At 44.1% G+C, this 14,309-nt stretch overlaps 1 protein-coding gene across 5 annotated transcripts in view; it reads right to left on the bottom strand.

Annotated features, from left to right (window-relative positions):
- The window catches only part of utrn (utrophin), a 163,933-nt gene that overhangs the window by 129,694 nt on the left and 19,930 nt on the right, over positions 1-14,309 (bottom strand). For all 5 annotated transcript variants that reach the window (XM_075459716.1, XM_075459719.1, XM_075459715.1 and 2 more), the window contains 15 exons: positions 13,875-13,990; positions 13,356-13,522; positions 8,881-9,111; positions 7,485-7,666; positions 6,861-7,011; positions 6,457-6,576; positions 6,168-6,269; positions 5,699-5,806; positions 5,341-5,520; positions 4,704-4,861; positions 4,483-4,606; positions 4,297-4,384; positions 3,377-3,621; positions 2,353-2,521; positions 1,055-1,182 (listed from right to left, as the gene is read on the bottom strand). In XM_075459716.1, coding sequence (XP_075315831.1) covers positions 1,055-1,182; positions 2,353-2,521; positions 3,377-3,621; positions 4,297-4,384; positions 4,483-4,606; positions 4,704-4,861; positions 5,341-5,520; positions 5,699-5,806; positions 6,168-6,269; positions 6,457-6,576; positions 6,861-7,011; positions 7,485-7,666; positions 8,881-9,111; positions 13,356-13,522; positions 13,875-13,990 — 2,269 coding nt within the window. The remainder of the gene's footprint in view (positions 1-1,054; positions 1,183-2,352; positions 2,522-3,376; positions 3,622-4,296; positions 4,385-4,482; positions 4,607-4,703; positions 4,862-5,340; positions 5,521-5,698; positions 5,807-6,167; positions 6,270-6,456; positions 6,577-6,860; positions 7,012-7,484; positions 7,667-8,880; positions 9,112-13,355; positions 13,523-13,874; positions 13,991-14,309) is intronic.

Raw genomic sequence — 14,309 nt, 5'->3', positions numbered from 1 at the left:
TAGATACTGACTTAAAACGCACACTTCTAAGAGTTTTTAGTTACTGTTGTTTGATCCATAGGAAATTATTAAGTATGCTTACATTATTAAAAATATTTTGTGAAACTAGTCATAAATCTGTATGCTGACATGTGAGCCCATAACAACACTGAGCCAAGTGGATCATTGTCATCTCCTCTCATTATGCTGACGGCCAACTGATCTCCGAGCTGCTGTCGTGGAGTTGTCCGTTGCGGTCGTCAAGCTGATTGACAGGTTCGGCAGCTCCACATGGAGCACAGAGGAGCGCCATGCTGCATATGTGGGCACGCTGCCCAGAAAGTGCCACATCCCCGCCCGCCCTCCCCGGCACCGGGCCCTATCTGTCACGATAACAAGAGTGATCCACATTCCACCGGATGATGGAGGAGCAGATGAACACACACAGTAAATCACACAAAACGCCACAGCAGGTATATTACAAAAGTATATCAAAATTTTACAAAAAAAAACAAAAACACACAGTTAAGCACACACACTGCCTTTCCCTCTCATTCACAGAAACACAGTGTTGAGGGAAGTGACTGGCTGGCTGATAAAAGAGCCCATTGTGTTCTGGGAAAGAAAAAAAAAAAAAAAAAACAAGGGCAAACAGACTGATGCTGCACTGATATACTCCACACACAGACACGGGCACAAACTAAAGTAACTGGAGAGTCTGCAGCTGTGTTAAACCAGGAGCTCAGAGGGCATCCGTGTCATCATCTGCAGCAATGTCAAAATAATAAACACACAACTTTATCTTTGGTTTCATTTTATCGTCTATAGGTTAACCAGATGTCTCAGAGATTCAATCTGTGTTTCAGGAAGGACCTGGATAAAAGCAATTTGAAGTGGGATCTTAATTACAAAATAAGACATCAAAACCATAAAAAAAATACAACTAATGAAAATCAACTATATCAACTAAATCAACTATAAGGACTTGGTGATCTAAACTAACTGTTTTAGTCCTGATCTGCCAGTTTGTAGGATCTGTATTCCAAAGATTTAGCTGAAAAGCTTCATTCCTCACCTGTGCCCGTTCCACCGCCCCCTCCGTTGTTGGTACGTCTACGATTCCTTCTCTCAGAGTGGCCAGCCTGGCCTCCAGACCCTCCACCGGACTCTGACCCACCTGGGCGGCTGCAAGGTTGGTCAGGGCTGGAATAAAACACGGAGGCAGGTAAGTTCTTTTTCAGAACGGAAAGGAAAAGACAGTAAATAATCTACACATTCAAAGTTGTGTTTTCTCTTTGCTTTGTGTAAGCGCTCATGCTTTCTACCACAAGGGGGCATCGATCTGGTTGGGGTTTTCCATTTGCATATGCATGGCCAATTGGGTTTTCTTATGCTGTAAGAGGATCTATTATATTCAATTTAACCACATGCTTCTCAAATCGAGTTTAGCTGCGTTCTTCAACAGTTTAACAACAGCGTAAAACACAGCTGTAGTGCCATAAACTCTGAATACAAGTGAGACTCGTGCAAAGGTTTACAGAAGTTACAGGGTCGCAACATTTGTCACACTTTCAAACTTAATCGTATTCACTGGCTCCTGCTTCTCCTCACTTCTGTGTCTTTTATCTGTTCATCATCAGGTGATTTAATGCTGAAGTAATCTGGCTGTGTTTACTTACAGAAAGAGAAAAAAATGGGGCATATATGTGTGTAGTGTGGTGATAGAGAGGCCCCAGCAAGAAGCAAAGTGCCTTCAAGCAGAAACAAAATAGTTTTCCTTGGGTCTCATCCAAATCCTCCGAGTCATGAAAGCCCAAGAGGCGCAACAACACACACACACACACACACACACACACACTCATGTTTTGGAGACTCAATTCGAGTCTCCCGTCATGGACTCATTTTTGGCAGCATACGTAAATTACACAGGCAACTCTGTGACCGCTTTTCAGGATTGTTCCAGCTCCAAGTCACGTCCTCAGGTAAATATGACCTAACACACAACTGCTCACATACACACCCGCAGATCTGAGAGCTTTTGCAGGCCATATTAGGGCACCATCCATTATTTGTGACTGGCCAAGGTTTCATATAAAAGCAGACGTCAAATTTACACCGCTCGTGTGGGGCTGAGCTGTGCTGAACTTAGCCATCACTCTTTAGGCCTCCTTGTAAACCTGAAAGTTTGGACCAGGAGCAAGGAGACAGAAAAGGTCTTTGTTTTAAATCTCCTGTTCTGCAGCTATCTGGAATATGATGATATCTCCAGGCGGTCAGTTCCATTGAAAAGTAAAAGGCATTATTCAAAGAAATATAACTTGCTGATATAACTGATATCACAAATGATTTTTTAATATCGTGGCGCAGAATTACCTTCATTGACTTCTTGTTCTCTGCTCTGCAGATGCTGCAGTGTGGAGGCATGATGTGCGGATACCACCACCATGTTGTCTTTTAGAGCGGGCACTGCTCCCAGAGACCCCGTCTCTGCAGAGAGCTGCTCCAGTCGTGGACTGAGGGCAGCGACCTGAACAAGGCGCGACTGAGGGACAGAAAAAACAAAGGCCATTAAGCCATCTGAGTGCCATTTAAAACACATTTCTTAAATGATTAGCATTTTAACAGTTCATTGCATTTGATTTTGTGTTTTTAAGTCTAAAATCTTCTTGGGGGGGGATAACTTTAATTCAAGCATTTTTTTTTTTTTTTTTTTTTTTTTTTTTTTTTTTTTTTTTTTAAATACTGACCATCCCTATGAGTACAGTAGTGATACACGTTGTTTCCCATAATAACCGACTGAAGGCCCTAAAACACGGCACCCCTGGCCACAGCTGTCTGTTAAAGATGGAAAGATCCCAGGGGTAAAATTCATTTGAGCTGGTGGTTTCCCTAAACGAGTCCAATACATAAGAGCAGGGCCTCCAACTTCCTAAGTATGAAGTATGCAGTGAACCGCATGAAGCTCCTGCACTTAATCATGGTAAGCACCGTATCGCGTCCTTTCCCAAACAACGTTATGCACCCACAAACATCAAGGAAAACTGACTGAATCCTCTCAACTTTCAAAAGCCAGTGTAAAATTAGTCGTTTCCTTTTTGCAATCCCAGAATAGCGGCTGTTCTGGCCATAAAAGATGTGCAAAGCAAATTAGTCTCAAACTAAAATAAAACTTTTAGCCTCAAACATTTGAGCTTAGCTTTGTCTTTACTCGCTGTGTCAGCACAGGCAGCTGAACGCCTTTTAACTTTATTCCCATGACGTTTCCTTTCTGCTATAAAAGTTGCAATATTCATAAATAAACTGCAGGAGTCGCGAGCCAGATGGTTAGAGGAGAAATTTGGGATTATAGTCACACAAAGGAGATCAGGGTGAATGTGACCGAGACCACAAATCTCACCCGACATTCTCCGCTCAGGTTTCTAAGCTCGACCTCGTTGCACTTTCCCACCGCCGAGGCTGAGTCCAGCCACCGGTCCTGTTCCCCCAAGACCCCGTCCAAGCCCTCAAGTTCCACAGAAACTGCTCTGACTCGGGTCTGAGTGTGAACCCGGTCACGGGCGGCCTGGAGCTCCCTGGCACAGACATCCCACTCAGTCTGGAGCAGGTCTACCTTCGTCCTCACCAAATCCACACTCCCAGCCTCTGTAGAAAGAGAGAGAGACAACAGCTTGTGTCAAAAAAGCTTCAATTTAAGGGGGGGGGGGGGGGAACATAATTTAGTCTGAATGTGTCACAGCAGAGTTTTAAACTGGAGACGGAGATTGCAGCAATACTGATGGATGAAAGACTCAGACAAAATGAGTCTGAGGGCAGCAGCGATCGTGGAATAAAACAAGTAGATTTAATAAAAAGTTTAGTGTTTAACAAATCTGCCCCCAGCCAAGCAGAGCTCGTCCACACGCCCTCACTGCCTCAGGAGCCGCAGTGAGGTAAACACATAAAAATCCCCGAGCGTCTCCCAGTTGCATTGAGCCGTTGTATGAAATCTGCAAGCCTGCAGGCCGACAGAGTTTTACTCCTTCGTCTACGCACACAAAAATTAAAAATTTGATTCCTGGCATCTAATAGTGAATGACAGTAAAAGAAATATAGGCTTGTAAATACCCAGAAAACATCACGCAGCTGCAGAAAAGCCGTCTGATACAACAACGTAAACGCAGTTACGAGAGAAATGGAAGATTTTTTGTTCAAGCCGGGAATGGAGAGCTGCTTCAAGCCAATAAATATTTGGACTTGTTAACAGGAACATGCCCGACAAAACTTAGATGATTTCCATGATTTATAGTTTATTAGGAGAAACTGCTCTTTGCTTTTCACCTCTCTCTAGTACGTCCATCAGGCCTCGTCCCTCCTGGATGACATCACTAACCGTGGCCTCCTTGGCGGCGAGTTCCAACTCCAGATCCTAAAGTGATTGTTCAACAGATAATTCAGTGGTGTTCTCAAACCATCTTATTTGAGTTTTAGTTGAAACTGTTGAAGCAGCACCGCCAGCAGGTTTACCTTCAGTTTCTTTTTCAGGTCAAGGCTATCAGGTGCAGTTTCAGGGTGCGTGGAGGCCAGAGCCTGAGCAGATGTCTTCCATGTTTTAATCCAGCTCAGTAAGTCGGAAATCTTGTTTTCAAATCTGCCGAACACAACGTGCGCTTTAGCGTTCGTAAGCTTGGTGTTATCGCACCTTCATTGGTAACGTAGATGTGGAGTGTTAGAGTCACAGTCCTTACATTCTTCTGACTTCTGTGTCCGTCTCCAACAGCCGTTTCTTAGGGGGAGCAGGCGGGGCCAACTCCTGGTCAACAGTCGAAGCAGCCACGGCAACCGTCTCCACGACGACCTGTTCTTCCACCTGAGTCATCCCAGCGTCCGTCACAGCTTCCATTACCTGAGAGTTAAGAGGGATGGTGAAACAGAAATAAACAACAGCAAACAACCCAAAGGAACTAAACGTACAACAAAGCAACATTTTCCACGCTTATAATGTCTTGGATGGCTCGCTGGTCAAACTAAATCCCACTTGATGTTTTCAATTTGTTCCACTAAAGTAAGACTTATGTTTACAACATCTCTAATGGAGAATTCTTTTTTTTTTTTTTTTTTTTTTTTTAATTTTACCTAAATTAACCCTGAGTGAACAAACAGGCCTGCCTCTACCCTACTTCCCTTTCTTTTGTCTTACATCCTGGCAACTGCAGAGGCCAAAAACATCTCTCCAAACACGTTTTCAGGCCCTCGTGCTATCTCAACTATTGGGAAAACTTTACTGATAATCATCTTCATTCAAGCTGGTTAGAGCTGAGTATTTCAAAGGTATTCTCCGACATTAGCCTTGAAAAGAATAGGAAGAATATGCCAGGCACACACCTGAAATGAGCAATCCTCCAGCTTCTGCACCAGGTTGTCCCATCTATGGGCCAGCTCCTCTGCGTCTGCCTCGATCTTGGCTCCTGCCTCGGCACTGTGCAACAGCTGTATCACGTCATTCCCTGCATCAGACAGCTTGTCCAGAGTCCTCCTCTTCTTCTCCATGTCCTCCTTTAAAATCTAAAAAGAGCGAAAGGCAGAAAATCAAATCAAATATCAACAAGTAAATACATTAAGGGTAACCGTCGCTGAAGCTCCGGCTGAACAAGCAAGAAAACGCTTCCACCTCCGTGGTTCGATTTAGCTTTTAGCAAATGCTACAACTGCAGCAACTATTAAGAATAAGCCCTTTACTTACTGCTAGCAGGCGGACATTTGTATTGATTTCACTGGAGTCTTTAAAGTTGCTGGTCTGTACTTCATTTAAGGCCTCCTCTTTTTCAGCCAACCACGCTCGAAACAAACTCTGCAGAAAAAGTGAAAAAAAAAAAAACTTTATGATTTTTTTTCCGTTAACCGTTTAAAAACTGAGTTTCAAACAAAACACTTCAATTCATCTCAGAACAGGCTCTGAAAGGAAAGAGACTCGCTGTGCACTCACATGACCCATGACATCAGTCGATTATCTTTTTAAAGACTAAGCGTTTTTTTTATTTATTTATTTATTTCAGTGACATTGTGGCTTTTTTGTGCATCTCAACTAATAGACTAGTTCATTATATTTAGCCATTTAAATGGGAGGAAAGGACGAGTCCTGTACAAATGAGAATGTGCAAAATGAGGGTATATATACAGTATATATATATATATATATGTATGTATCCCACCTGATCCGATAGAAGCTGTTGCCAAACCATGAAGATTTCCTGCAGCTTGTGCCACCTTTCCTCTGTCCAGCGGCACACAGCAGCCCAGCGCTCACCCAAAGACTGAATCCAAGGTAAAAGCAAAAATGTATTACAATTCGGACACAAATCCCAAATAAAACTGACATCATCTTCAACATAGTGCCAGCATTTGAGAGTTAAGCGACAAAGAACTTAACTCTGTCACATATGCATGCGGCATCAGGTTCTGGAGCCTTTATATTTCAATCAGAAAAGCCAGGCAGCTTACTTGTAATTGCTCCTCCAGGGCAGCCGTGGCACTCTCACTGCTGTTCTCATCCACCACGACCACCATGTGCGTCAGAGAGTTGACCTTTACCTGCTCCGCCTCCAAGTCATTCTGGAGTTCCTGTGCAGGAAAACAAACACTGTATTCAGCGTGGTCACATATTACCCATTAACTGAGCTGGCAGAGAAGCTATTCAGGTTTATTGTGACCACATGGAGACAGTTCATTACTCATCAGAAGGGCAGGACCAAACACGCGAAACCATGATCATAAGACAGGTGTGTTGACTGAACTAATAAAGATATGTTCATGTATCACATTCACTTGGATAAACATAAACAGTTTCTCATTTTAATAACAAAGATCGGAAACAAAAGTAAGCTTAAACGAGAAACTATATTCACTTTGTGTTGCTCTATTTGTTCTTTGTAGGTGTCCAAGTCCTTAGCTGCTGGTTCCGTTTCTATCCTTTTGATTCTCTCCTCTGTCAGCGACAGCCAATCAGAAAGCTGCTGCAGCTGCTGCTGCTGAAGATCCATCAGAACTTCATGGAGCCTGGAAAGTGAGGGGGGAGACATTAAGAGCAAAAACAGCAGCACCCAGAGGTGGAAAGGAAATGAAAGCAGTCAATTCAAGACATTTTAAACCGGACAGGGTTTCACTCAATCTCAACTTTAATGGACTTCTAACTTCTCCAAAACAGTTGCACAAACCCTGCAGTGAGCGTCGATGCTATTCACACACACACTATAGAAGATTTCATTTAAATCAGGGTCAGCAGGTGATGTAGTGGACACCGTGAATGTGATTTATGAACAAACAGCATTTATGTGTGTGTTTGAGTAGGTCTGTTCCTAAGAATCCAAAACCTTAATAACACACTCTGATGATTAGAATTGTTAGGCTTTGGAAGCTCATCAGATATCACTTTCACGTACATATAAGTGTTTGAATGCTACTTTACTGAAAACTGTGTAAAACATCAATTGACAAATAGCTGCAAAAAGAAAAGGATATTAAGGACATACCTGGCCTGGCGGTCCATGCTGGCCACTCGGAGGCTCTCCCAGCGAGAGTTGAGGAGGCTCATTTGCTCCCGGATTTCATCTTCCTCTTCTTCAGTGAGATTGCCCTGGGCAATAAGTTGGTTACCCGCTTGCAGCACATTACCCACACTGCTCTGATGGGCCGTCAACTCCATCATAAAGGCCTTAAGGGGAAGATGGAGTGCATTTGTTATGATAAATTTACAGCACATCTCTGCTCACAAAACTGTAACCTGGAAACAAAACACACCCGAAAAACAGCAAATATTAAAAGATGCACACGATTACATTTATATGACTGTAGATACATGAGCTTCTTAGTCCAGATTATTCAAACATGACTAATAATCTGAGGTTCCATGCCTGCACTTGGCAGCAACATGCCAACATCTGGATATGCTTCTCTCCCAACCACTCCCCTCACTCGGTATATCACTTCATGATTCTCAGCTCGAGCAGGGGTTGTCTTCTCTGCAGCAATGTATTTGTAAATGTTGCTGTAGCAACAGTCTGACAAGGCCGAAGCCCAAACTGAGGGGTGAGCTAGCGAATGAGCCAATGGTGAAACAGAAAAGGAAGGAAAACAGCTGAAGAACAAAAACTGAGAATTTGCTTTTATTTTATTGTAGCAAGAGGAAAGCCAGTGAATTGAGTTATTGTCCATTTCCAGGAGCTCTCTGGATGAACAAGCATGTACTACTGCCCCTCTGAGCACTGAGTTTTTGATGAGGCTTTACCGTTTAACGTGAGGGAACAACAGGGTTGAAACAAACTGGACTGATTTTTTTTATTTTAGGCCTCCTGAAAAGCCTGGCTGTTAAAAGGGACTTGTTGCTCTCTGTCTCACAACCAGCTTTCTGCTTTGACCTGAATTCCAGACATTCAACTTTACAAATATTCACATTTCAAGCCAAGGGAATCCAGCCAAAGCCCCTTTACACACATGCACGGACAACAACCTTGCAAATACGCCTTGTCAAGCGAGCATGTAAGCTCTGGGCCAGGGCACCATGAAGTGCTGCGCGCCACTGTTCTTAGAATTCCTGGCATTCCCAACATGTACAGAGCTTGTACCTCTAGTTGTGGGAGGCCTCTATCAGATAAATACTGTTGTGACTGTTTTTAGCAGAAAGGCTTGTGTGTAATTCAGATAACAAGCCAATAGTATCTTGTAAGTCACTGTGTATCTCAAAAACATAACTCAACATGACACTTAATTCCACAATGTTGGTTCGGGTCTGAGTTTTATCTATTTATTCTTGTTTCAGGAGCATTACTCATGCTGAAATAGGGGCCACGAGATAAACGACAGAGCTGTAGAGGTTGTATGTCTGTATGGTTGAGTGTCTCTGCGTGCGCGTGAAGCCGTTCCAACTACCTCGTGTGTGTGAAACTGTTCTTTGACATCTTCCACGTCGTCCGACACCTCGTCCTGAATCTGTAGTGCATCCTCAGCCGACAGCAGCCAAGTCAAAACCTCCTCCAGCGTGGTCTGATAGCTGTCAAGGTCCACCTCCAGCAGGCTACCCTCCACTCCTCCCTCGGTCTCTGTCAGGGTTCTGGGGGTCTCAGGCCCAGGGCTGCTGCCTGCCTCTTCCATCTGCACATTCTAAGAAACATCAGAAAAAGGAAGAGGACATGAGTTGCCAAAAAAAAAAAAAAAAAAAAAAAAAAACAATGCCCGTGGAATATGACAAAGAATAAACCCTCCTTTGTCCTTTAAACTCCTAATTTCATCTGTGCACAAGTTTTAAAATAGACCCAGGCATCCAGGAGAGGGCTGTGCAGCCCTGGAGCATGCAGAGGGACCTTCCCTATTAAGGAAAAAAAACAAAACAAAACAAAAAAAAAAAAAAAACTGGGATACTGGGAAGTGCCCCTGGCACGCTAAGCAGGTCAATCCTAATTTTAGGAAGAGCTGACAGTTTGAAACACAGCTGCATCCAGGATAAATTTGAGTGTGCAGACAGGGAAATGGATGGTGGCGTCTAAAAATACCTGCACGTGATTAAGACAAAAATGATTCCAGGAGAGCAGAAAAGCCTGCGTCAAGTCAACATAATAAAACATTGAGTTAAAAGACTGTGTGACCAGTTTCCTTCAGTTTAACCATTTCCTACATCTCACTATCATAAAGACTATATTTGACTCATTAAGACCCATACGTACTCACATATTGATTTAAATTTAGGTTAATCATCAATTCTATTAATATTTCTAAGCCATTAAACACTACAGGGTAATGCACCGTCCGACAGATAAACCTCTCCATGCTTCCACTTTTGAGAGGGGAATGCAAGGAAAATGTTGACCGAGCGCAACTACTCTGTCTGGAGCTGAACTGGGTTAAATCTCTGCAGTGGCAGCCATGCCAAGTCAAAGCTAATGGGTGTGTAGGGACTAGTACAGCAACAAGTTAAATGGACCTTTGTTTTCCAGGCTGAAATTACACAGTGGTAAAGCCTGTGTAGCAAGCTCGGGAAAGGTCACCCGCTGAAAATCTTCAGTGACCTTTCGGGAATTTTGGAATAAGTTACAAAAGCACTGGAAGCCCCAGTGTCATGGCAGTGTATAATGCTGTCAGGGAGAGAAGTAAAGACAAGAGAAGCACTGAAGCCTTGTCCCGTTTATTGACTTGAATGGCGATAAAATAGCTGCGGCCTGCCTCAACAGAACACTTTATCATCACCAGAGGATTTGCTCGACTCGGTCTCAGCAGTCAGTGATGCATGTAATGCTTTCCTACACACCACCAGTGCTCCTACAACCAATAACATTACAATGTAAAAGGTAATGGAATCCCATTTTATTACATGTAAACCTGGAGGCACCATCAGCACTGAAAGCAGTCATGGTCCGGAATCAATGTTCAAACCCCAAAACAACATGATAGGCCAATGCTGTGAATCTTAAACTAAAGTGGGGAAATCTAAACACAGTCATCAAGACAAAGGGCCTTTCTTATTCCTGCGCTCACTTTTCCTACCAGCAGCATTACGCCTCACTTCCTATGGGGAGAAAAAAAAAAAAATGTGCCAGGAAAGTAAAACCTCTCGTTGGACCAATCAGAGCACAATTCAAAAAGATTTTCCAGCATCCATTCCAGGACATGTGAAATATTTGCCCGTGGGTAATAAAAACTTAAGAGGTGGTTTTGGCATCTTTTTTCATTTCTGGGTAAAAAACCTCTTGAAGGAGCAGCCCCACGGCTGTATACGATCAAAAAGCCCAGCAGGCTGGGAGGGGCTCCAAAGCTACAGAATATGAAGTACGTGCTAATGGGTTTATTTTTCTTCCTGTTTCCCTTAGTAGTTAAATATCTAAAAAAGTGAAATGCATGCATCAGGATAAAGCAAAGTTGTGCACTGATTGCAATCATTAGTTAACAGCAGGATAGTCAATTGATCTAAGTGCACATCAGTCACATATTGAAGCTCCCCAGCACGCTGACTTTAATGCTGACAAAACCTTCTCTGTTAACGCTCTCCACACTCCTATTCCCACCAATTTATCCCTTCATTTCCCTCCATCCATTTACAGCTTGGTGTTTCCAACATGCAGTTCGAGCTCGGTCTGTTGGGTAATGTCAGAGGGGTGAGTCATGGCTCTGCTCCCAATTTGCCCATGCCTGCTGTGCTTTTCATGAGCATGGCTGGAGAGAATAAGGAGACTGCTTTTTTTTTTTTTTTTTTGGTGGGAGTGGGAGTGACTCATTCTGTCCAGCAACATAGTGACGCCTGTGGCCTTCAAACTGAATGTATTTCGAAACAAAGCGCAGAGGCAAAACTTGAAGCAGATATGAGGCTTTCCAAAAAATACCAGTGCGCCTACATCAGCGATGCCCAAATGCTGCCAAACGCAGATGTCTTATGAAGAGCTCGACTTGTTTTTGATAAGCGGTTCCATGTTGAATTGGTTCCACATTTACAGCAACCGCTGGCGTGTTGTAAAAACTAGAAAAAACACCGTTGGTCAGGGTGCTCCAGTCAGGATTTTTGGGGCCGACCATCAATCACTGATTGCTGAAAGGAATTTGAATTATAATGTAGCATGAATTACTAATATAGGCTACTTAAACAGCATTCTATCATTAGTGTTAGATCGAGACATGAGACGGTATAATGGTTTGGAAACAGCCGATCTAGCTTAATGAAATATAACGTAGAATAAAAGCTCAATGAGAACAAGACACATCTCTGTGGCCTTCTCATTTTTTCCACTTGTTTTACTTCATTTTGGTGCCGTGTAAGCCTGGGATGCCCAACCACCGGGTCGTGGAACATTGCTGTAAGAGCTCCAGCAGAAAAAAAAAAAAAAAAGGATCTTTGCCATATAACACCATATTTGTCACCAGTTGCACTGCAACGTGTTGGTAATGGTGTCTATATCCATATGCTAATTAGCCATGTGCTAATGACTTTAGTCTGAATGTGCGTCTCAAAATAAAGGTTAAAACAGAACACCCTGACTGTTGGGCAGAGGTTCCATGTCTGCAACACAAGGACTGAGGGTCAACTCAACTGCCCGTGGTGCTGACATGATCAGGTGACTGGTTATACTACTTACTCGTGTGTGGGATCTGACTTGGATTCAATTGCTCAAAATGAATAATAGTTACTCGACTTAACTCAGGTTCTCAGTAACTGCATTGCGCTCTAACGGGATCTCTTCTCCATTTAAAAACTATAAAAAGAAGAAGCAACACGCACAATCAGCCCCTCTGATGAGCCTTTTCAGTGACCACCATTCAAATGATTTAGTACGAACATCAGTCCCCAATCAAGCGAAGAACCCTTTATTGTTGGCTGCATTCGCAAACAGCATCTCTGAAGCACCTCCTGCAGGAGGAGGGCAAAGAGTAAAATACAGCCAAACACAGCCAGGACATATCTGTTTAAGATCCTCAGATCAAACCTGACTCTTTGGTCATTTTTTACGCCGACATCTCAGTCTGACACGACTGATGAGCTGCCATCGCTATGGTGGCACCTGTCATTTATAACCCATATTCTTGATGTGTCCAAAACACCACCTTGAATTTTGTGAAAAACAGATGTAGCCATGTGTGAAAAGACTTTGAAAATGGACCAGAGATTCTGCATCCATCCATCCATCCATGATCTACCGCTTCTCCGGGGATCGGGTCGCGGGGGCAACCCAGACGTCCCTGTCCCCGGCCATTTCCTGCAGCTCTTCTGGGGGGACCCCGAGGCGTTCCCAGGCCAGCTGAGAGACATAGTCTCTCTAACGTGTCCTGGGTCTTCCCCGGGGTCTCCTCGCAGTGGTAACGTGCTCGGAACACCTCACCAAGGAGGCGTCCAGGAGGCTCGAGCCACCTCATCTGACTCCTCTCGATGCGGAGGAGCAGCGGTTCTACTCTGAGCCCCTCCCGGATGACCGAGCTTCTCACCCTATCTCTAAAGGAGAGCCCAGACACCCTGCGGAGGAAGCCTATTTCGGCCGCTTGTATCCGCGATCTCGTTCTTTCGGTCACTACCCACAGCTCGTGACCATAGGTGAGGGTAGGAACATAGATTGACCGGTAAATCGAGAGCTTCGCCTTCTGGCTCAGCTCCTTCTTCACCACGACGGGCCGGTGCAGAGCCCGCATCACTGCAGACGCCGCACCGATCTACCCGTCAATCTCCTGCTCCATTCGTCCCTCACTCGTGAACAAGACCCTGAGATACTTAAACTCATCCACTTGTCCGGATTTCACTGGACCATCCTTTTCCGGCTGAGGACCATGGTCTCGGATTTGGAGGCGCTGATTTCACAGATTCTCACTAAATCAAAAAGCTTACACCCTGTAACATCAGATCACATGAAGCAAGAGCTGCACTGTACTTTCACCTGCACGTTGAGCCCCGGACCCGAATCCTCAGCCTCCACTTTGTATTTGCGTGGCAGGGTCTCCACTTCTCTGATAGCGTCCATGCTCACATCTTTGGGCAGCACGGCGAAAAGCGACGTTACGTACATGATGATGGACTTCTTATCTGGTAACTGCACCGCCACATCTGAGACAGAGGCAGGAAGACAGTGAGTGGCAGGTAGATGCAGGGCAGAAAGATCAAGATACAAATTGAGCGTGAGAGGTTGGGGGGGGTAAAGACGTGAAAAATTGCACAAAGAGTAAAAGAAGCAGGAAAGAAAATTTGTGATATCAGTTAAGGTTTACGGGAGATTAGACAGGATGGAAGGATGGAAGGGGAAAGTAGGGACAGAAAGAAGGTTGATGCATTAAAAGTACGGCGTATTATCACTGTGTTTTCATATGTGAAAAGTTAAGACAACAATCCATCTTCAACTACTAAATTAACTACTGTCCAGCTTCTAGAAAATGCCGTTGAATAAAATGAAAATCAGTACCTTCAGGATCCAGAAGCCTTTCAATAGCTAGCTGGTCTTTGGCTACAGTGAATGCGTGGTCCAGTCTCTCCACAGGGCTCAGTCGGACCACCTTATCCCAGCTGAATGCAGCTGGCCTGAGGACACAAAGAGAAGGGGGTGAGAAAAATTCAATCAGGGTTACAGTACGAGAGAATTTATAAACAAATCTGAAAACAAGGACAGAGTGCTAAGCTCTCAGCCGAGAGAAATATTACAAATAGTTTTGTGATTGACTATGAATGTTCCAACCATCCACATACAGAGCAGGCTGTGTGCAGACAAGACACTACCCTGAGCAGTGCCGGGGGGACTTGTTTTGAGGCCAGTTGGTCGTGGAATGTGTGTGTTCACTGATCCACCTAAACCCCAGGCCCAGGTCTAAACTAACACAGGCCTTTCTCACAACTCACATGC

The sequence above is a fragment of the Odontesthes bonariensis genome, chromosome 24 (assembly GCF_027942865.1).
Source record: "Odontesthes bonariensis isolate fOdoBon6 chromosome 24, fOdoBon6.hap1, whole genome shotgun sequence".
NCBI classification, from domain to species: domain Eukaryota; kingdom Metazoa; phylum Chordata; class Actinopteri; order Atheriniformes; family Atherinopsidae; genus Odontesthes; species Odontesthes bonariensis.
The sequence above is the reverse complement of the archived record's forward strand: the minus strand, read 5'-3'. Positions and strand labels throughout refer to the sequence as shown.